Genomic DNA, 24,157 nt, shown 5'->3' on the forward strand with positions numbered 1-24,157 from the left:
CAACTGTTACTTTTCATTAATTCCTTGAGGTTATTTCCATTCAGTCTTCAGGCTTCTGTTGTTTCTGTTGAGAAGTCAGCTGAAATTTGCTTCTTACTCCTTTATTTATTTTAATTGGAGGCTAATTACTTTACAATATCGTGATGGTTTTTGCCATACATTGACATGAATCTGCCACGGGTATACATGTGTCCCCATTCTGAACCCCCCTCCCGTCTCCCTCCCCATCCCATCCCATCCCTCAGGGTCGTCCCAGCGCACTGGCTTTGAGCATCTGTTTCATGCATTGAACCTGGACTGGTGATTCGTTTCACGTGTGATAATATACATGTTTCAATGCCATTCTCCCAAATCATCCCACCCTCGCCCTCTCCCACAGAGTCCAAAAGACTGTTCTATACATCTGTGTCTCTTTTGCTGTCTCGTATACAGGGTTATTGTTACCATCTTTCTAAATGCCATACATATGCATTAATATACTGTATTGGTGTTTTTCTTTCTGACTTACTTCACTCTGTATAATAAGCTCCAGTTTCGTCCACCTCATTAGAACTGATTCAAATGTATTCTTTTTAATGGCTGAGTAATATTCCATTGTGTATATGTACCACAGCTTTCTTATCCATTCGTGTGCAGATGGACATCTAGGTTGCTTCCATATCCTGGCTATTATAAACAGTACTGTGATGAACACTGGGGTACACATGTCTCTTTCAATTCTGGTTTCCTCGGTATATATGCCCAGCAGTGGAATTTCTGAGTCATACGGCAGCTCTATTTCCAGTTTTTTAAGGAATCTCCACACTGTTCTCCATAGTGGCTGTACTAGTTTGCATTCCCACCGACAGTGTAAGAGGGTTCCCTTCTCTCCACACCCACTCCAGCATTTATTGCATGTAGACTTTTGGATAGCAGCCATTCTGACTAGCGTGAAATGGTACCTCATTGTGGTTTTGATTTGCATTTCTCTGATAATGAGGGATGTTGAGCATTTTTTCATGTGTTAGCCAGCCATCTGTATGTCTTCTTAGGAGAAATGTCTGTTTAGTTCTTTGGCCCATTTTTTGATTAGGTCGTTTAGTTTTCTGGTATTGAGCTGCATGAGCTGTTTGTATATTTTTGAGATTAATTCTTTGTCAGTTGCTTCATTTGTTATTATTTTCTCCCACTCTGAAGGCTGTCTTTTCACCTTGCTTATAGTTTCCTTCGTTGTGCAAAAGCTTTTAAGTTCACTTAGGTCCCATTTGTTTATTTTTCTTTTTTTCCATTACTCTAGGAGGTGGATCATAGAGGATCTTGCTGTGATTTATGTCAGACAGTGATATGCCTATGTTTTCCACTAGGATTTTTATAGTTTCTGGTCTTACATTTAGGTCTTTAATCCATTTTGAGTATTTATTTTTGTATATGGTGTTAGAAAGTGTTCCAATTTCATTCTTTTACATGTAGTTGACAAGTTTTTGGAGCACCACTTGTTACAGAGATTGTCTTTTCTGCGTTGTATATTGTTGCCTCCTTTGTCAAAGATAAGGTGTCCATCGGTGTGTGGATTTATCTCTGGGCTTTCTCTTTTGTTCCAGTGATCTATATATGTGTCTTTGTGCCAGTACCACACTGTCTTGATGACTGTAGTTTTGTAGTATAGTCTGAAGTCAAGAAGGTTGATTCCTCCAGTTCCATTCTTCTCTCTCAAGATTGCTTTGTCTATTCAAGGTTTTTTTGTATTTCCATACAAATTGTGAAATTATTTGTTCTAGTTCTGTGAAAAGTACTGTTGTAGCTTCATAGAGATTGCATTGAATCTACAGACTGCTTTGGGTAGCATACTCATTTTCACTCTATTGGTTCTTCTGATCCATGAACATGGTATATTTCTCTATATATTTGTGTCCTCTTTGATTTCTTTCATCAGTGTTTTAAAGTTTTCTATGTATACGTTTTTTGTTTCTTTAGGTAGATGTATTCCTATTTTCTTCTTTTTGTCACAATGGTGAATGGTATTGTTTCCTTAATTTCTCTGTTTTCTCATTGTTAGTGTATGCAAGGGATTTCTGTGTATTAATTTTATATCCTGCAACTTTACCATATTTATTGGTTAGCTCTGGTAATTTTTTGGTGGTGTCTCTAGGGTTTTCTGTGTAGAGGATCATGTCATCTGCACACAGTGAGAGTTTTACTTCTTCTTGTCCAATCTGGATTCCTTTTAATTTCTTTTTCTTCTCTGATTGCTGTGGCTAAAACTTCCAAAACTATGTTGAATAGTAGTGGTGACTGCTTGTCTTATTCCTAACTTTAGGGGAAGTGCCTCCAATTTTTCACCATTGAGGATAATGTTTGTTGTGTGATAAACATATATGGCTTTTATTATGTTGAGGTATGTTCTTTCTGTTAGGTCCATACCATTTCTGTCCTTTATCAAGCCCATCTTTGCATGAAATGTTCCCTTGGTATCTCTGATTTTCTTCACGAAATCTCTAATCTTTCCTATTCTGTTGTTTTCCTCTATTTCTTTGCACTGATTGCTGAGGAAGGCTTTCTTATCTCTCCTTGCTATTCTTTGAAACTCTGCATTCAGATGCTTATATCTTTCCTTTTCTCCTTTGCTTTTCACAGCTATTTGTAAGGCCTCCCCAAACAGCCGTTTTGCTTTTTTGCATTTCTTTTCCATGGGGATGGTCTTGATCCCTGTCTCCTGTACAGTGTCACAAACCTCCGTCCAGAGTTCATCAGGCACTCTATCTATCAGATCTAGTCCCTTAAATCTATTTCTCACTTCCACTGTATAATCATAAGGGATTTGATTTAGGTCATATCTGAATGGTCTAATGTTTTTCCCTACTTTCTTCAATTTCAGTCTGAATTTGGCAATAAGGAGTTCATGATCTGAGTCACAGTCAGCTCCCAGTCTTATTTTTGCTAACTGTATAGAGCTTCTCCATCTTTGGCTGCAAAGAATATAATCGATCTGATTTCAGTGTTGACCATCTGGTGATGTCCATGTGTAGAGTCTTCTCTTGTGTTGTTGGAAGAGGGTGTTTGCTATGACCAGTGCATCCTTTTGGCAAAACTATTAGCCTTTGCCCTGCTTCATTTTGTACTCGAAGAGGTGGCAAGAATACACAGAGGAACTGTACAAAAAAGATCTTCATGACCAAGATAATCACAATGGTGTGATCACTCACCTATAGCCAGACATCTTGGAATATGATGTCAAGTGGGCCTTAGAAAGCATCACTATGAACAAAGCTAGTGGAGGTGATGGAATTCCGGTTGAGCTATTTCCAATCCTGAAAGATGATACTGTGAAAGTGCTGCACTCAATATGCCAGCAAATTTGGAAAACTCAGCAGTGGCCACAGGGCTGGAAAAGGTCAATTTTCATTCCAATCCCAAAGAAAGGCAATGCCAAAGAATGCTCAAACTACCGCACGGTTGCACTCATCTCACACGCTAGTAAAGTCATGCTCAAAATTCTCCAAGCCAGGCTTCAGCAATACGTGAACCGTGAACTTCCAGATGTTCAAGCTGGTTTTAGAAAAGGCAGAGGCACCAGAGATCAAATTGCCAACATCCTCTGGATCATGGAGAAAGCAAGAGAGTTCCAGAAAAACATCTATTTCTGCTTCATTGACTACGCCAAAGCCTTTGACTGTGTGGATCACAATAAACTGGAAAAAATCTGAAAGAGATGGGAATACCAGACCACCTGACTTGCCTCTTGAGAAACCTGTATGCAGGTCAGGAAGCAACAGTTAGAACTGGACATGGAACAACAGACTGTTTCCAAATGGGAAAAGGAGTACGTCAAGGCTGTATATTGTCACCCTGCTTATTTAACTTCTGTGCAGAGTACATCATGAGGAACACTGGGCTGGAAGAAGCACAAGCTGGAATCAAGATTTCTTGGAGAAATATTAATAACCTCAGATATGCAGATGACACCACCCTTATGGCAGAAAGTGAAGAGGAACTCAAAAGCCTCTTGATGAAAGTGAAAGAGGAGAGTGAAAAGGTTGGCTTGAAGCTCAAGATTCAGAAAACTAAGTTCATGGCATCTGGACCCATCACTTCATGGGAATAGATGGAGAAACAGTGGAAACAGTGTCAGACTTTATTTTTGGGGGCTCCAAAATCACTGCGGATGCTGATTGCAGCCATGAAATTAAAAGACACTTACTCCTTGGAAGGAAAGTTATGACCAACCTAGATAGCATATTAAAAAGCAGAGACATTACTTTGCCAACAAAGGTCCATCTAGTCAAGGCTATGGTTTTTCCCGTGGTCATGTATGGATGTGAGAGTTGGACCATAAAGAAAGCTGAGTGCCAAAGAATTGATTCTTTTGAACTGTGGTGTTGGAACAAGACTCTTGAGAGTCCCTTGGACTGCAAGGAAATCCAACCAGTCCATTCTTAAGGAGATCAGTCCTGGGTGTTCATTGGAAGGACTGATGCTAAAGCTGAAGCTCCAGTACTTTGGCCACCTCATGCGAAGAGTTGACTCACTGGAAAAGACTCTGATGCTGGGAGGGATTGGGGGGGCAGGAGGAGAAGGGGACGACAGAGAGTGAGATGGCTGGATGGCATCACCGACTCAATGGACATGAGTTTGAGTGAACTCCGGGAGTTGGTGATTGACAGGGAGGCCTGGCGTGCTGTGATTCATGGGGTCGCAAAGAGTCGGACACGACTGAGTGACTGAATTGATCTGAACTTATGTTCTTCTATGTCTTCTTTCTGGAGAGTTTTTTTTTTTTTTTTTTTATCATAAATGGATGTTGAATTTTGTCAAAGGCTTTCTCTGAATCTATTGAAATAAGCATATGGTTTTTATCCTTCAATTTGTTAATGTGACACATTGACTTGTGAATATTGAAGAATCCTTGCATCCCTAGGATAAAGCCCACTTGGTCATGATGTGTGATGTTTTTAAAATGTTGTTGGATTCTGTTTGCTAGCATTTTGGTGAGGATTTTTGCATCTATGTTCGTCAGTGATATTGGCCTGTAGTTTTCTTTTTTTGTGGTGTCTTTGTCTGGTTTTTGTATTAGGGTGATGGTGGCCTCATAGAATGAGTTTGGGAGTTTACCTTCCTCTGCAATTTTCTGGAAGAGTTTGAGTAGGATAGTCGTTAGCTCTTCTCTAAAATTGTGGTAGAATTCAGCTGTGAAGCCATCTGGTCCTGGGCTTCTGTTTGTTGGAAGATTTCTGAGTACAGTTTCTGTTTCCATACTTGTAATGGGTCTGTTCAGAGTTTTAGCTTCTTCCTGGTTCAGTTTTTGGCTCATACTTTTCTAAGAATTTGTCCATTTCTTCCAAGTTGTCCATTTTATTGGCATATAGTTACTGATAGTAGTCTCTCATGATCCTTTGTATGTCTGTGTTGTCTGTTTTGATTTCTCCATTTTCATTTCTAATTTTGTTGATTTTATTCTTCTCCGTTTTTTTCTTGATGAGTCTGGCTAATGGTTTGTCAATTTTATTTATCTTCTCAAAGAACCAGCTTTTAGTTTTGTTGATTTTTGCTATAGCCTCCTTTGTTTCTTTTCCATTTATTTCTGCCCTAATTTTTGTGATTTCTTTCCTTCTACCAACCCTGGTGTTCTTCATTTCGTCTTTTTCTAGTTGCTTTAGGTGTAGAGTTAGGTTATTTATTTGACTTTTCTCTTGTTTCTTGAGGTAAGCCTGTATTGCTGTGAACCTCCCCCTTAGCACTGCTTTTACTGAGTCCCATAGGTTTTGGGTTGTTGTGTTTTCATTTTGATTTGTTTCTATGTATATTTTCATTTCCTTTTTGATTTCTTCTATGATTTGTTGGTTACTCAGAAGCATGTTGGAGAAGGCAATGGCAACCCACTCCAGTACTCTCGCCTGGAAAATCCCATGGACGGAGGAGCCTGGTAGGCTGCAGTCCATGGGGTCGCTAAGAGTCGGACACGACTGAGCGACTGAGCAACTTCACTTTTCCTTTCATGCATTGGAGAAGGAAATGGCAACCCACTCCAGTGTTCTTGCCTGGGAATCCCGGGAACGGGGGAGCCTGTTGGGCTGCCATCTATGGGGTTGCACAGAGTCAGACATGACTGAAGTGACTTAACAGCAGCAGCAGAAGCTGCTCCTCCATATGTTTGTGTTTTCAATAGTTTTTTCCCTGTAATTGACATCTAATCTTAGATGCTTGAAACTTTTTCAGTGTTTTTGAATGTACTAAGGCTAGGAGGCCTGGCATGCTGTGATTCATGGGGTCACAAAGAGTCGGACATGACTGAGTGACTGAACTGAACTGAAGGCTAGATTTTATGGCCCAGGATGTGATCAGTCCTAGAGAATGTTCTGTGTGACTTGAGGAAAAGGTGAAATTCATTGTTTTAGGGTGGAATGTCCTATAGATATCAGTTAGGTCTAACTGGTTCACTGTACCATTTAAAGTTTGTGTTTCCTTGCTAATTATCTGTGGTTGATCTATCCACAGGTAAAAGTGGGGTATTAAAGTCTCCCACTATTATTGCATTACTGTTAACTTCCCCTTTCATACTTGTTAGCATTTGCCTTGTATATTGAGAGGCTCGTATGTTGGGTGCATATATATTTTTAATTGTTATATCCTCTTCTTGGATTGATCCTTTGATCATTATGTAGTGTCCTTCTTTGTCTCTTTTCATGGCCTTTGTTTAAAAATCTATTTTATCTGATATGAGTATTCCTACTCCTGCTTTCTTTTGGTTTCCATTTGTATGAAATAGCTTTTTCTAGCCCTTCACTTTCAGTCTGTATGTGTCCCTTGGTTTGGGGTGGGTCTCTTGTAGACAGCATGTATAGGGGTTTGTTTTGGTATCCCTTCAGCAGTCCTTGTATTTGGTTGAGGCATTCAGCCCATTTACATTTAAGGTAATTATTGAGAAGTATGATCCCATTGCCATTTACTTTGTTGCTTTGGGTTCGAGTTTATAAACCTTTTCTGCGTTTCCTGTCTAAAGACGATCCTTTAGCATTTGTTGGAGAGCTGGTTTGGTGGTGCTGAATTCTCTCAGCTTTTGCTTGTCTGTAAAGCTTTTGATTTCTCCTTCATATTTGAGTGAGATCCTTGCTGGGTACAGTAATCTGGGTTGTAGGTTTTTCTCTTTCATCACTTTAAGTATGCCTTGCCATTCCCTCCTGGCCTGAAGAGTTTCTGTTGAAAGATCAGCTGTTATCCTTATGGGAATCCCCTTTTGTGTTATTTGTTGTTTTTCCCTTGCTGCTTTTAATATTTGCTCTTTGCATTTGATCTTTGTTAGTTTGATTAATATGTGTCTTAGGGTGTTTTGCCTTGGGTTTATCCTATTTGGGACTCTCTGGGTTTCTTGGATTTGGGTGGCTATTTCCTTCCCCATTTTAGGGACGTTTTCAACTATTATCTCCTCAAGTATTTTCTCATGCCCTTTATTTTTGTCTTCTTCTGGGACTCCTACGATTCAAATGTTGAGAGATTTAACATTGTCCCAGAGGTCTCTGAGGTTGTCCTCATTGCTTTTAATTCTTTTTTCTTTTTTCCTCTCTGCTTCATTTAGTTCCACCATTCTATCTTCCACCTCACTTATCCTGTCTTCTGCCTCAGTTATTCTACTGTTGGTTCCCTCCAGAGTGCTTTTGATCTCAGTTATTGCATTATTCATTATTGATTGACTCTTTATTTCTTGTAGGTCCTTGTTAAACATTTATTGTGTCTTCTCAAGCCTTGTCTTTAATCTATTTATCTGTAACTCCATTTTGTTTTCAAGATTTTGGATCATATTTACTATCATTCTGAATTCTTTTTCAGGTAGACTCCTTGTCTCCTCACCTTTTGTTTGGTTTGGTTGGCATTTATCCTGTTCCTTTACCTGCTGGGTATTCCTCTGCCTCTTCATCTTGTTTATGTTGCTGTGTTTGGAGTGGCCCTTCTGTATTCTGATTGCTTGTGGTTCCTCTTTATTGTGGCGGTTCCTCCCTGTGGGTGGGGTTGGACTAGTGGCTTGTCAAGGTTTCCTAGTTAGGGGAGCTCGTGTCTGTGTTCTGGTGGGTGGAGCTGGATCACTTCTCTGGAGTGCAATGAAGTGTCAGTAGTGAGTTTTGGGGTGTCAGTGGGTTTGGTATGGCCCTGGGCAGCCTGTCTTTTAATGCTCATGGCTGTGTTCCTGCTTTGCTGGAGAATTAGCTTGGTATGTCTTGCTGTGGAACTTGTTAGCTCTTAGGTGGAGTTTGGTTTCAGTGTAGGTATGAAGGCTTTTGGATGAGCTGTCTATAAGTATTCCCTGAAATCAGGATTTCTCTGATGTTCTCAAGTTTTGGAGTTAAGCCTTCTGCCTCTGGGTTTCAGTCTTATTCTTACAGTAGCCTCAAGACTTCTCCATCTATCCAGCACATTATTTGGATAATAAAACACCTAGGTTAATGATGAAAAGTTTCTCCACAATCTGGACCCCTCAGAGATGTTCACAGAGTTACACAGAGAAGAGAAGAGGGAGGCGGGAGATAGAGGTGACCAGGAGGAGAAGAGTGGGAAGTCAAAAGGGAAGAGACCCATCTAGCCAGAAATCAGTTCCCTAAGTGCTCGCCACAGCCCAGAACACCCAGAGAGATTCACAGAGTTAAGTAGAGAAGAGAAGCGGGAGGGAGGAGATAAGAGGCGACCTATGGGGGAAAAGGAAGAGTCAAAAGGGGAGAGTGCAGTCAGACCAGTAATCACACCCTTGAGCGGAAATGGATACTGAAGATTAGATTCTTAAAGGTACAAAATTGGTAACAAATACCCAAAAGCAAAGGTTAAAAATCTAGAGTAGAAGTTAGACTCTCAAAAATACAATTTAAAAATAGAAAACAAAATCAGCCACAAAAGTTATAAATATATATATGTGAAATTTTCTTTAAAAATATGGTCTTTTTTGCAAGATAATTGTAGGTTATAAAAATGAAAATTAAAGGAGTAATAAAGAACTAAATTTTTTTAAAAATTTAAAAAGTGATTATAGTAAAAATAGGAGTTTCTCTGGAGCTGCTGTGGGCAGTGTGGGGTCAGTTCAGTTTTAGGTAGTTCCTTGTTCCAGCTTGTACTTGTTCTCAAGGTCTATAAGCCCCCTCCAGTGCTTAGTCAATGTTAACTACAGGGTTTTAATATGCTGCACCTGTCATTTCCAGAGTGGTTCTCTCTTATTTGTTTATTTTGGCTTCCTCTGTTTGCAAGTCTCTTCCAATTTCTGCCCTGACACAAGGGGGCAGACATGGTCAGTTATTTAGGCTGACTTGCTCAGTTGTGCTGTGGGGAGGGAGGAACGCTGCAAACAAATATGCTGGCATGTGTGGGAGTGCTCGCAGTGCATGGACCACACTGGGTTTGCCCCGCTCACAGAGGTGTGTGCTTTCCGGGTCTGCACTGCTCAGGCTCCAGGGTGCTCTGCAGGGGAACTGTTCAAAGCCGGCCCTGCGTTTTGTGCACTTCCCAGATCTAAGCCACTCAGGTTCTCAGGAACTCCACAAGGGCACAGACTCGGTTGGGCATCCGTTCTGTGCCCTTCCCAGGTCCAAGCAGCTCAGGTGACCAGGTGCTTGGCGAGTGCACTGTCCCAGGTGGGCTGTGCGTCTTACCACCTCCCTGGTCCCAGCCGCTCAGTTTCCCTGGTACCCCACGGGAGCGCCATCTCAGCTGTGTATCTCCTCTGGGGAGCTGACCTCAGACTGCAATGTCCTGGCAGGTGTCAACCGTCCAGGATCCCTGGTAGACGTGGTTAGCAGCTGGGGGCCTGCTCCCAGTCTGGTGGAGGATCCGTCTGTGGGGCCGAGACTGGAGCAGCCCCCGCCTTCTGGCTCTGGCTCTCACATGCCTGCCTTTCTGCCCTGGCGAGGGGTGGGGTGAGGGGTGGGCTGTATGCAGCTGGCTCGCTCTTTTAGGGTATTCTCTTAGTCCTTTGTTCTGTGAGCGAGCCAGGCTGCGTGTTAGAGCCTTCCGTGGGAAAGTTCTCTCTCTATTTTTCCTCTCTAGCGATCCCCCAATTTGGGTTGCTGTCTCTCATTAGCTTCCTCAGATAGTCCTCAGGGCATTCAGACCTGGTCCTTACCCTGAGGACCGATGATGCCGCCCCAGCCTCCCTGTCCAGCCCCTGCTCACTAGTGGTGGGTGCGAGCGTCTGGGCTGCTGCTCCCTTGGCAGTTGGGGTTAGGCACCTCTTCTGTGTGTTTTTTTTTTTTTCTCCTCCCTCTGGGTTATGTTGCCCTCTGAGATTCCAAAGCTCCCCATACCCGCCTGCGAGAGGGTTTCCCACTGTTTGGAAACTTCTCTCCCTTCACGGCTCCCTCTCCAGGTCGGGTCTCCGTCCCTAACTCTTTGGTCTCTCTTCTTATCTTTTATATTTTGTCCCACCTCCTTTCGAAGAGAATGAGCTGCCTTTCTGGGTGCCTGGTGTCCTCTGCCAGCGTTCAGAAGTTGTTTTGTGGAAGTTGCTCAGCGTTCAGATGTTCTTTTGATGAATTTGTGGGAAAGAAAATGGTCTCCCGTCCTGTTCCTTGGCCATCGTGGGACTGCCCCCATTACTCCTTTATTATAAACTCCTCTGGCTACTCTTAATATTTTCTGTTTCTCCTGTGATTTTCAGAAGTATTACTATGGTAGACTTCGGTGTAATTCTGTTAGTTTTTGTCTTAATTGGAACTTGCACCCCTTCTAATCCGGATCAGTGTTTTTCACTTGTTTTAGAAAGTTCTAAGTTACTCTGTTTTCTTACGTTGCTTTTGTCCCACTTTCTCTGTATTTCTGTATGGTTCTCCAGTTTTGAATTGTGGGCCATTTTACGGCCTCCCGTGTGTCTGCTGTGTTCTTTCTGTACTTTTCCGTTCTTCTCTACGCTTAGTCTGCATGTTTTTTCAGGCTTGTCTTTTCGCTCATGAATTCCTTTTTCATCTGTGTCTAACATGATAAAGTAATTATTTGAATTTCTCAGTTCTGAAATTTCATTTGATTTTTTTGTTTTGATTTATATTTTTCTTCCAAAATTTTCAGTCTTTTTTATTTCCTTGAGGATGGCAGTCATAATTATTTTGATGTCTAGTTCTGAAAAATTTGTCTACATTTCCTATATAGCTCTGTTACTGTTGACTTCTGTTTCTTGTGATTTTAGGTCATGTTATTTTATCTTTTCACTTTTTATCTTTTTATATGATTGGTTCTTTTCAATTGAATGCCAGGTTTCATATATGAAAAACGTTGTGATGATCTGAAAGCTAATATGCTTGCTTTAAAAAGGTGACCGTAGGACTGGCAACCCCAGATTGTCTTAATCTTGGCAGGTATTGAGGAGATTTGAATTTAGTCATCTGAACTAAATTAAAATTGGTCTACTTCTAGTTCAGTTTTATTCAGGGTTCTAGACATGCTCCTCAATTCCAGTTTTTGTCCTATTATCCTCAGAAATTTGTCTGTATCTTGCCCTCTTCTTTGTCTCTCAGGTCCCTCTTTAGAACTTGCCAGTCTCTGTAGGCAAAGCATACATCCAGAAGATGTGCACACCTCTTTGAGTTTCTTCTTGTGTAAGCTCACAGTCCCACAGTTCTTCAGTCTTAACCATTCTCAGTGCTTTCAGATAGTTAGCCTTTGTTTTAATAAATGTCTGGGTATTTAGTTCTCATTGGGAAGGGTTGACTAAATACCTAATTTATTACATAAAAATCAGAAAATGTGACTTTTTCTGCTGAGTTATCTGTAAGATCAGTATTTAAATGTCTATAGTTTTATGTGGATCAAACATTTTTTACTTGTTCATACTTGAATACAGAGATCCACCAAAATGGATGCACATTCAGTTATGCTGTATATAACTAAGTTAGGTTTCAGGTGAATCAAATTTAACTGATAATAAGATCATGTATGGATGTGAGAGTTGGACTGTGAAGAAAGCTGATCGCTGAAGAATCGATGCTTTTGAACTGTGGTGTTGGAGAAGACTCTTGAGAGTCCCTTATACTGCAAGGAGATCCAACCAGTCCATTCTAAAGGAGATCAATCCTGGATGTTCATTGGAGGGACTGATGCTAAAGCTGAAACTGCAATACTTTGGCCACCTCATGCGACGAGTTGACTCACTGGAAAAGACTCTGATGCTGGGAAAGGTTGGGGGCGGGAGGAGAAGGGGACGACAGAGAATGAGATGGCTGGATGGCATCACCGACTCTGTGGACATGAGTTTGAGTGTACTCTGGGAGTTGGTGATGGACAGGGAGGCCTGGCGTGCTGTAATTCATGGGGTCGCGGAGAGTCGGACACGACTGAGCGGCTGAGCTGAGCTGAGCTGAGCTGAGTATTATTTTGGCTATTTATTTCTTTTTAACACAGAGGGAAAGGATATTGATTTTTTTCAAATTCACTTAGGTTCTTTGGCTCTCCACTTATCAAAAATTGGGCAATCTCATTTGTTTTTTAAATATTTTTCTTATTTTATTGGTAGAGTAGTCCTTCTTGGGAAAACCAACTAATAAGGTCTTAATTTGTATAGAAAGATATGTTAATTGTGTTAATGTATTAAATCATAATTTTCATTCCAAAAGCAAAATACTGCTCTTTGTTCATCTTTGCAGAACTTCAGAAATAACTATCACTTGTTTCTTTTCCTCTAAATTTATTTTCATATTTACCGATCAGATAATTTTAACTGAAGTTATCAAGGATTCTATCACTTCCAAGCTAGGGATAACATCAATCTAAAGACTCAATTCTTTTCTGTCTTCACTGCTTACAGACAGGGAACACAGTCTCTTCAGCCTGGACCTATGTAGAAGAATTTGGAGAAAATAAACAGGTAAGAAAAAGCCTCTTAGGAATATTAAGTGATATATTTAGTTTTCAGAAAGCTAGTTATAAATTATTCTTCTTACAATTTTAAGAAGAAATATTTAAAATTGTCCAATGAAACCTTGTGACAATTTTTGATGATTATAGCTTTGTTGATTATAGATGCATTACACAAAGTTTTAAAAAGTTTGCCTGGTCCATATTTTCAGACTTCTCAAAACTTTAAACAGGCTAGTGTGTACGTTGTAAAGCACCAGGATGACAAACAGTATTTAAAGTAGATGTAGTTGAAATAAACATAAGCAGATTACCCCAGATTTCTCCAAACTAATTTGACAGTGGAAGTCTGATTTTTTCAGATTTTTTTTAAACCAAACTATTATTGATACAGTTTAGAATAAAAATTATATTAGGATTCACTTAGCTTTTTCAATGTGGTACTGAGGAGGGTAAATTTTAGTAGGAAATTAAAGGTAGTTTAGAGTTTGAGTAAAGATTATTAGTATCTAAATTCATTTTTACATATAGAGACAAAAAAGAAAACGTTGAAGTTCACTGGGAAATAATCCGTATGTTCTTGAGAAAGATTTTACATCTCTGTACCTCAGCTTCCTCCATGTTAAAGAGAAAATCAGTAGTACTTGCCTGGTAAGGCTCCTGTAAGGACTGAACACTGCTAATCGTGTGTAGTTATTGTTTGTACTTACTAAATGCTCAATAAATAATAACTGTAACTCATACTTTAAATACTGTTCATGGGGTTCTTGCAGCAAAAATACTGGAGTGGTTTGCCATCTGTTCCCCCACTAGACCTCATTTTGCAGAACTCTTCACTATGACCCAATCATCTTGGGTGACCCTGCATGGCATAGCTCATAGCTTCATTAAGTTATACAAGCTCCTTTGCCATGATAAGGCCATGATCCATGAAAGAATCACACTTTTGGTTGGAATGCAAAAGTAGAAAGTGAAGCAATACCTGGAATAGCATGGCAAATTTAGCCTTGGAGTACAAAATGAAGCAGGGCAAAGACTTACAGTTTTGACCAGATGGTCAATACCAAAGTCAAACTGATTATATTCTTTGCAGCTAAAAATGAACATGCACTATACAGTCAGCAAAAACAAGACCTGGAGCTGACTGTGGCTCAGATCATGAGTTCCTTACTGCAAAATATAGACTTAAGTTGAAAAGTAGGGAAAACCATTAAACCATTCAGGTATGACCTAAATCGTATCCATTATGATTAATACAGTGGAAATGATGAAAAGAGTCAAGGGATTAGATCTGGTAGACAGAGTGCCTGAAGAACTATGGATGGAAGTTTAAAACATTGTACAGGAGGTGGTGACCAAAGTCATCTCAAAAAAAAAAATGCAAGAAGGCAAAGTGATTATCTGAAGAGGTTTTACAAATAGCTGAAGAAAGAAGAGAAGCAAAAGGCAAGGGAGAAAGGGAAAGATAAACCCAACTTTAATATAGAGTTGCAGAAAACAGGAAGGATAGATAAAAAGGCCTTCTTAAATGAGCAATGCAGAGAGATAGAGGAGAACAATAGAAAAACCTCTTTAAGAAAGTGGACTTATCAAGGGAACATTTTATGCAAGGATGGTCACAATAAAGGAAAGAAAAAGTAAGGACCTAACAGAAGCAGAAGAGATTCAGAATAGGTATCAAGAATATACAGACAAACTATACAAGAAAGGTCTTAATGACCCAGATAACCATAATGCCATAGTCGCTCACCCAGAGCCAGACATCTGGAGTGTGAATTGAAGTGGGCTTTATGAAGCATTACTATAAACAAAGCTAGTGGAGATGAAGGAATTCTGATGAGCGATTTCAAATCCTAAAAGATGATGTTGTTAAAGTACTGCACTGAATATGCCAGCAAATTTGGAAAACTTAGCAGTGGCCACAGAACTGAAAAAGGTCAGTTTTCATTCCAGTCCCAAAGAAGGGTAATGCCAGAGAATGTTCAAACTACCATACGATTGCACTCATTTCATATACTAGCAAGATAATGCTCAAAATTCTTCAGGATAGACTTCAGTAGTATGCACATTGAGAACTTCCAGATGTACAAGCCAGATGTACAACTTCCAGATGCCTTTTAGAAAAGGCAGAGGAACCAGAGATTTAATTGCCAGCATTCATTGTATCATAGAAAAAGCAAAGGAATTCCAGGAAAGCATCTGATTCTGCTTCATTGACTACGTCTAAAGCTTTTCACTGTATGAATCACAACAAACTGGAAAGTTCTTCAGGAGATGAGAATACCATACCACTCACCTGTCTCCTGAGAAGCAAGAAAACCTGTGTGCAGGTCATGGAATAACAGACCCAAATGTAGTACAACTGACTGGTTCAAAACTGGAAAAAGAGTATGGGAGTGCTGGATATTGTCCCCTTGCTTATTTAACTTATATATATGCAGAGTACGCTATGTGAAATTCCAGGCCGGATGAATCACAAGCTAGAATCAAGACTGCCAGGAGAAATATCAAGAACCTCCGATATTCAAATGATACCACTCTCATGATAGAAAGTGAAGAGAATCTAACAGGCCTCTTGATAAGGGTGAAAGAGGAGAGTGAAAAAGCTGGCTTAACTCAACATTCAGAAAACTAAGGTCACAGCATCTGATCCCGTCACTTTGTGGGAAATGGTGAAAAAGTGGAAGCAGTTACAGATTTTCTTTTCTTGAGCTCCAAATTTATCTGTGGACAGTGACTGCAGCCTTGAAGTTAAAATATGCTTGCTCCTTGGGAGGAAAGCTATGAGAAACCTAAGTGAAAGTGAAAGCCTCTCAGTCATGTCCAACTCCTTGTGACCCCATGGACTGTGCATGTCCATGGCATTTTGCAGTCCAGAATACTGGAGTCAGTAGTCTTTTCCTTATCCAGAGGATCTTCCAGACCCAGGGATCGAGCATAGGTCTCCCTCAAGCAAGTGAATTCTTTACCAGCTGAACCACGAAGGAAGTCCAAGAATGCTGGGTTGGGTAGCCTATTCCTTCTCTAGCAGATTTTCCCAACCCAGGAATCTCTTGCATTGCAGGCAGATTCTTTATCAACTGAGCTATCAGGGAAGCCCCTAGACAGTATATTAAAAAGAAGCCATCACTTTGCTAACAAGGTCTATATGGTCAGAGCTATGGTTTTTCCCGTAGTCACCTACGGATATGAGAGTTGGACTATAAAGAAGGTTGAGTGCAAAGAATTGATGCTCTTGAATTATGATGCGGGAGAAGACTCTTGAGAGTCCCTTGGACACCCAGGAGATCAAACCAGTCAGTCCTAAAGAAATCAACCCCTATCATTCATTGGAAGGACTGATGCTGGTGGTAAAGCTGTGATACTTTGGCCCCCTGATGGAAAGATCTGACTCACTGGAAAAGACCTTGATTCTGGGAAAGATTGAAGGCAGAATGAGAAAGGGGAAAAAGGTGCAGCAGAGGATGAGATATTTAGATAGGCTCACCGACTCAATGGACATGAATTTGAACAATCTCTGGGAGGCAGTGAAGGACAGAGGAACCCAGTGTGCTACAGTCCATGGGGTAGGACATGATTTAGCAACTGAACAGAACAGCATACTTCAGATACAAGCAATATATTTATGTTGGAAGTTTAAAACAGTACTTGTATAGATCTTAATCTTAGTTTAAATTTTTAAATATGTGATGCCGTTCTCAGCACTGCCTTCCCTACAGTTTTTTTGTGCAAATTTTAAAGTGTGAGGACTGAATTTACTGACGGAGATGAAACTTGAGAAGAGCTGCTGTCTTTCCTAGAGCTGTGCCCAGACAGGTTTTGTCGTGAGCCACAATGTTGAAGCTGTACTGAGGCCTAGTTTTGTGTGTGTGGTGTTGCTTTAGTCACGGCTGACTCTTTGTGACCTTATGGACTGTAGCCTGCCAGGCTCCTCTGGACCTCGGATTCAGACAGGAGTACTGGTGTGTTGCCATGCCCTCCTCCTCCTCGATTCCTAACCCAGGGTTCGAACTCCTGTTTTATGTCTCCTGCATTGGCAAGTGAGTTCTTTACCACTAGTGCCACCTAACAAGCCTAGTTTGCTATAACTCAAATCATAATTTTCCCTCTCATAGGCTGCTCTTTTATTCCTCTTTTTCTAAATGGTATATAAACTATAATTAAAAGGAATTTGACATAATTAAATCTCTTAATACAAAGGTAGCATACTGGAAGTTCTAGAATGAATTTGTTTGGTCTCTTCAATTTTTTGATAGGAAAGCAGCTAGGTTTCACTTCAGTACAAATAGCTAGACAGCTTTTATTTTACATTTGGTCCTTTTTGATCTCAAATTTTGTTTGTTTTGTTTTTTACATTTGCCTCTGAAGACATTTGAGTTTATACTTGCTGTATTGAACATATTTTAAGAATTTTTCTGATTTCTTTGTAATGTTTTCCCATTATATAGTCGTCTTATTAAAGGTTTCTTCCTATACTGATTTGCACAGTTGTTCAGTGATACAGCTGTTTCTGTGGTCAAGTTTGGGAAGAACCATGAACTATATATATACTCCCCTTGGAAGTTATAATTTATTGCAATTAGCATCCTGAATAACTATAGTACAATTTGTTTAGCTGTTAGATCCATCTTTCCTAAAATTTTCCTAAGATGTTTTTTGGCCCAAGGGATTCTTGTTTCAACAAGAATTGTGTGGGATGTAGTTTGGGAAACTTTTAAACTAACCCAGAGAAATGCTTGGGATTTCTTTATAACTTTTTTGAGGTATAATTAAAATACAATAAAACGCTCATATTTAAAGTGTACACTTCTGGTCAGTTGTGCTTTATAAATCTGTGAAATCAAGAAAATGAAGATTTCCATCACCTTTACTATAATCCGTTTATTCTTCTGGGTCCTCTTTCCCAGGCAGGCACTGAAACGGATTGCTTTCACTGTAGTGATATTAGTTTGCATTTTGAGGATTTCACACCTTTGTTTTGGGGTTTCAGTTATAATCTTTAGATAATTTAGAATGAAACAGCTGTAATTTCCTAATAATAATACAGATAATTGACAAAATGTTTATGAAATATGATATCAAATTTAGAGTAAGAATTTTAAACCCAAATCTTCAAAATTATATGGGACTTAGACTGTAATTTAAAAAAATAATTAAAAACAGCAGTAAATAATTTTCCCTCAAAATTGAATCTGAGAAATATAATCATCTAGTAAAATCAGAAAACTAATTAACTAGACGCTTATAAGGAAACAGTTATAGATAGTAACTTTCTTACCCAGCCACCTGTTACTAAGATTATCATGTTCAAACCTTCCTATCAGTTCAGTTCAGTTCAGTTCAGTCGCTCAGTCGTGTCCGACTCTCTGCGACCCCATGAATCACAGCACGCCAGGCCTCCCTGTCCATCACCAACTCCCGACCTCAGTTACTCTGTGGGCCTAGTCTTAGAGAAACACATTGTTCATTGCATGTGTACTCTTTGCCCTTTACTGTCAGTCACCTGATAGGAAAAATTAAGTAGGAAATAAAAATACTTTTAAAAAATTTACTTGAAGTAGGGAAAGTAAATCAAGTAAAAATACCAGTAAACTTGATACTCCTAATGTAGTCCAGCCAAAAATATCACATAAAAATTTAGTTAATGATTTTTAAATATCTCATAGGTTATAGTTGCTTAATATTTACCAATTCTGAAAATGCTTTCCTCAGCTTTACAGTTAGCTCTTGGTCTTCTGTACTAGGATAGAAATACAGCATAATGAACGGTAAATGTTGTTTTCTAACATACATGATTTTAATGTCTGTGTTTGAACCCAGCCTTTTAAAAATATTCTAGATATGTATAATGTAAGAAAAAACTATTTTAAAGATGAAATTCAGTGGTTCAGTAAAAGAAAGTTATTGATTATGGCTATTAGAATATTAGAAGTTGAAATAAAAAATGGTAAAATGAAATTTTTTCAAAATTTTGACCGAGATCTCATAGAAATCTAAAGAAATGCTTAAAATACATGTTAAAGGTGGAAATGTTTTTCACAGGTCAAAACATCAGGTGCTTCACATTGCTGTTGGGAGTGTTAAAATGGTATATAGTTTCTTGGAAAATCATTGGCAGTACCTTAGGATGTTAAACATAGAGTTTACCAGTAATGACCCAGTAATTCCATTCCTAGTTATTCACTCTAGAGAACTGAAGACATATGTTCACACAAAATTTTGTGCATGTGCTCTTTAACAGCATTATTCCTAACAAGCGAAAGGTGAATGTCCATTGATAAACAAATGGATAAACAAATTGATAAACAATTTGGATAAACAAAATGCATTATCTCTATACAATGGCGATAAAAAGTTCTGATACATACTGCATGGATGAACCTTAAAATCATGCTAAGTTAGTTAAGAAAGATCACCTTAATTATGTAACTTCATTTATATGAAAAATCTATAATAGGCAAATCTGTAGAAACAAAGTGAGTGGTTGCTGGGGCTGGAGGAGATGGAATGGGGAGTGACTGCTGATAGGTACATACAGAGTTTCTGTTGAGGCCTTGAAAATGTTCTGGATGGTGGTGTTTGGTTGCGTAACTTTGTGCATGTACTAAAAATCGCTGAGTCGTACGCTTTAAAAAGGTACCATCAAAAAGAGGATGGGGATATCAAGGTAGAATTCACAGAGCTAACAAGGAAACCAATTACGAGGAATTTACTTTCTAATGGAAAATGAATTTAAAGAGTGTCTGGTTAGAAACTAAAAGAAAAAGATTAACATGAGAGGATACTTTCTCGAAACTCACTTTAAAGTCTCTATTAAGGCTTTCTCCTTTGTATGAAACAAAAGCAGCTAGCGATTCTGTGATGTTCCGTCAAGATGTGAGAAACAGGAAAGCAAGACACAAATAGAATAAATCAGTAAACCTATTTCCTAGTTTTCCCTGAGAAGCGTGTTGGTGGCGTTTGTCCCTCATGCTGGACAGAGAAGGGTAGGAGGCCACAGTATGTTCACTGCAGAGGTGGGACTGGCAGGCAAGTGGGACATGTTCTGCCAGGCTCTGCACTTGCTCCCGGGCACCATGGCTGTTACTCACGGTCCTGCTCACTCAAGACATAGCTTCAGATTCTTCTGGAATTAAGGATTCACTTAAGGTTAAGCCTATAAATCAAATTTATTCTGTAAAAATGTTTTCATTCAGCATATAAATATGGAATTTTAGAGGATTTGATTACAATGATATCTCTAATAAAGCATTATATTAGAGCAAGTTACTCATACATTTTTTTGTACAAAAGGGCCTTTTCCTTAAATGAAATATTGCATAAAAGTTTAGCATTTAAAGCAAGGGAATGCAGAGTAGTGTGTTGAAGTGCAAAATGAGGGTGTGGGTAGGTGCAAGCAGAAGCCGGGTAACTTAGTGTTAGTCACTCAATCATGTCTGACTCTTTGTGACCCCATGACTGTAGTCCACTAGATCCTCTGGTCAGTGAAATTCTCCATGCAAGAATACTGGCGTCCGTTGCCATTCCCTACATGAGATCTTCTCAACCCAGGGATCAAACTTGGGTCCTCCCACATTGTGGGCAGATTCTTTACCAACTGAGCCACCAGGGAAGCTTCAGCACTCTGTCTCTCACCCTGCCTGAAACACCCTTTTGAAACACTTTCTGTCAACCCAGTTTTGAGAAAATTGTCAGAGTAAAAGAGCTTGATCAGGTGGAAATAGTACTTTCCTCGGAGTTAGAAGGCCTAATTTTTAACTTGTTTTTTCTCTGTTTAACTGTGTGGAATATGGAAAAGTCACTAAGATCAGCCATCTTTTTTTGGTAATATTCTTCAGTGAAAGAGGTGGTTTAAGGTAGAGACTTCTGAGGATTTAAGCTATTCCTATTTAATATTTTGATTTAGAGAATTTAATTAGTAAAAAAACTTTATTGATATCAACAGAAGAAAAAAGCAATAAGAATGATCAGTAAGTGACCATTTTAGTAAAATATCTAGTTCAAGCCTTTGGGTTCATTTTTATTGCAAGTCACTGGGATCATAACCAAGACCTAACCAGGACCCTCATAAATCATAACAGAATCTTTTCAGATGCGGTATGCAGTGAAATATGCCTGTAGCCAGCCTTCACATCTCAGATCTTTGCAACTTGACTTCTGCAATTGAAACAACTTGGTTGTGTTCCACCAGTCTCTTGCATGCCGTAACAAGTAGGAGTGTAGCCTCCATTCAGCAGGCTGTGAGGTTTTCTGCAACCCAGATTATCTGGAGAGCTCTAAGTTTTATGACGAAATTTTGTGAAAGTAAAAATGTTAGTCTCTCAGTCGTGTCTGACTCTTTGCAACCCCGTGGACTATAACCCACTAGGCTCCTGTGTCCATGGGGATTCTCCAGGCAAGAAGACTGGAGTGGGTTGCCATTTTCTTCTCCAGGGGATGTTCCCAACCCAGGGATCAAACCTGGGTCTCCTGCATTGCAGGCAGATTCTTTACCATCTTATTATACATAAGGGAAATACAAATTAAAACCAAAATGAGATATCATTTCATACCACTGAAATAGTGGTGATTAAAAGCTCTGGCAATAACAAATGTTAGGTGTGGAGCAGCTGGCGCTCATATTTTATCGATGTGAGTGTACTGCTGTAAATGCACTGTTTAGCAGTATCTGTCTCTACCCTATCACCTAGCAACTCTACTCTTAATTATTTACCCCAAATAAATGATAATATGTATTCACAAAAGAACTTGTATAAGAATGTATATAATAGCTTAATCATAATAGTCAAAGTTAGAAACAACTCAAATTTTTATCAACAGGTAAATGAATAAAGAAATTGTGGTGTATTCATACAGTGGAATACTACTCAACAATAAGAATGAACAGACTACTGATATAACATGAATGAATCTAGACACAAAAAGTACCTTAAGAATTCATTTTATATAAAGTCCAAGAACGGGCAAAACTAAGCTAATAATGCTAGAAATCAGAAAGTGGTTGCCTCCAATAGAAGGGCTCTGAAATGGATAATGGGATCTTCTAGATTGAAGGATATGTTTTATATCTCGCTTTAGGTGTTGTTTACATAGGTTTTTATAGTTAGCAGTACTCATTATAATGAACACATAAGATGTATGCATTTTATTGTATGTAAATTGTGAAAGTGAAAGTCACTCGGTCGTGTCCGACTCTTTGCAACTCCTAGACTATACAGTTCATGGAATTTTCCAGGCCAGAATACTGGAGTGGGTAGCCTCTCCCTTCTCCAGGGGATCTTCCCAACCCAGGGATCAAACCCAGGTCTCCCGCATTGCAGGTGGATTCTTTACCAGCTGAGCTATTAGAGAAGCCCCATGTAAATTGTATCTCAATTTTAAAAGTGTTAAGACAGTTGAATAATTCTCAGTGTAAAACAAATTCTGAAATTGGCTCTGTATCATTCCCTTCAGACAAAGCGGGGAGGGTAGTCCATATCCCAGTCTGAGGCAGAAACAGTGGGATTGAAGAGCTAAGGATGTTCATTGGGAAGAAAAAGCAGAGGTGGGCAAGTAAATATATGTTAGGAATTTTAATTCATTTGTTAATTTGTTGTTTCATAGAAATCAGTGATGTTTCTGAGTTCTGTTGTCTGTTATACATAAATTATATGTTAGAGGAAATACAGTTCATCTAGATTTATCTCACAATTATTATCTCATTTGGTATGTATTACATTTTCTAGACACCCAGATGTTTTTCTGAATATATTTAGAGTTTTAGATTGCAAAAGAATTTCTTTTTGAAATGCTTGTAAACATCTGAAGCTTTTTATTTCCCAATCTTTGTAGTATTAGGGAGAAATTTTTTTTATTTATTTATCCTCTATGAGTAAAGCCATCAAAGTGCCCTTTTAATTTTATATAATTTTCTTCTCCTTCAGAGTGTGAGACTACAGTGGTCATTAGTGTGTTTTTAAATTGAAGGTTTACAGTAGGGGTATTTCAAAAACGCAGTTTTTCAGACCTAACGAACACTTTGTAAGTAGCCAGTTGTCTGTATCTTCTTTGTGAAATCCTCTGAAAATCTCTCTTTTAGCCACATTCCATGAACAGGCTGCATTAGATCTTGAATGGATATAAACCCAAAGTGAAAGTGATTTCTCTGAAAACTGCATTTCCCCATATACAAAGTATAACTATTTAAAGATCTGTTCTTTTAAATCGTGTTGTCTATGACCACACTGTTAAAACTTGAAAGCATGAACTATATGTACATGGCTAATAAGGAATTGATTGTATTTGTGTGATAATCTTTAGAATGAGAGGAGAGAATCAGAACTTTTAAAAAAAATATTAGAATTATCAGAAACAGTAAGGTTTCTATTTATACTCAATATTGTAATGCTTCAGGCAAAGAGGATCCCTTAAAAGAAAAAAAAATTCTATAATACATGGATTTATGCTACTTTATTCTATAATACCTGGATATTAGGAAAGCAAATGGTATCAAATGGTTACTTCCTTATCCAGTTTCAAATATTGAAAATATTTTTAACTGGATGCCTTGGTACTTGTCTTCCTGTAGCAAACTGCTTTCATTGATCTCAGGGTACCATTAAAAGTTTATAAAAATTATTCTAATTAGTTTTACAGTGCTAGAAATTAAACTTACATTTAACTGATTTTTATTTTTTCCATTTTTTTTCTTAACTAGGTTCTTTATGATGTTTCTTGAGGTTATTGCCCTGCAGTTGATCTCATTCCTGTTGGCTTACTATTAAGTTCCGTGACAATACTAGGTTAATGTTCATTTTTAGACCTCATTTATAGTACCAGGAAAATGTAGAAAAAACTTGACCTATATATTAGATGACCTAATTTCTTCCATGCCTAGAAGTACCATACCTTTTATAAATAATCATTTTATAGTCATTTTCACACTCTTTGACTTACTCTACACTAAAGAACATAGTTGAGTTTTTGGAAAGTACAGGATTTACAGATTTGGTCTTTAATGGTCACACACATCTCTAAACATTATAATTAATGAAGCAGGAAATTGCATCTACATAAGATGAATGTTTATTTTGGAACAGTAATATTTCAAATACTGGTTTTCAGAAAATAATTTGGTTTAATTTTTGGATTTCTCGATATTGTAAGTTGATAATGTTTTATTGATGTTTATTTTATGAAGATTCATTTTACTGTTTTATGGTACTGGTAGGATTCTGATATTAAGTTCGTTTGTTGAGTTGTATAATTGTTTATATTAAATATTTAAGTAATGAAATATTAGACAATTTTTGCAATCCAGGGGTAACTGTTTCTGCTGGTTTGATACCTAACACAATTTTTAAAAAGAAGCAAATAATGAATTCAG

General features: G+C 38.6%; 1 protein-coding gene across 4 annotated transcripts in view; it reads left to right on the forward strand.

Moving 5' to 3' along the window:
* The window catches only part of RBM46 (RNA binding motif protein 46), a 113,485-nt gene that overhangs the window by 25,312 nt on the left and 64,016 nt on the right, over positions 1 to 24,157 (forward strand). For 2 of the 4 annotated variants that reach the window (XM_088827932.1, XM_088827931.1), the window contains exon 4: positions 12,743 to 12,802. The exons of the other annotated variants lie outside the window; for them this stretch is intronic. In XM_088827932.1, coding sequence (XP_088684058.1) covers positions 12,743 to 12,798 — 56 coding nt within the window. In that variant the 3' untranslated portion in view covers positions 12,799 to 12,802. The remainder of the gene's footprint in view (positions 1 to 12,742; positions 12,803 to 24,157) is intronic. 4 annotated transcript variants of the gene reach the window in all.

This window comes from Moschus berezovskii, chromosome 19, assembly GCF_049115385.1.
Source record: "Moschus berezovskii isolate FMDL1 chromosome 19, NW_MosBer_1.0, whole genome shotgun sequence".
NCBI lineage: Eukaryota > Metazoa > Chordata > Mammalia > Artiodactyla > Moschidae > Moschus > Moschus berezovskii.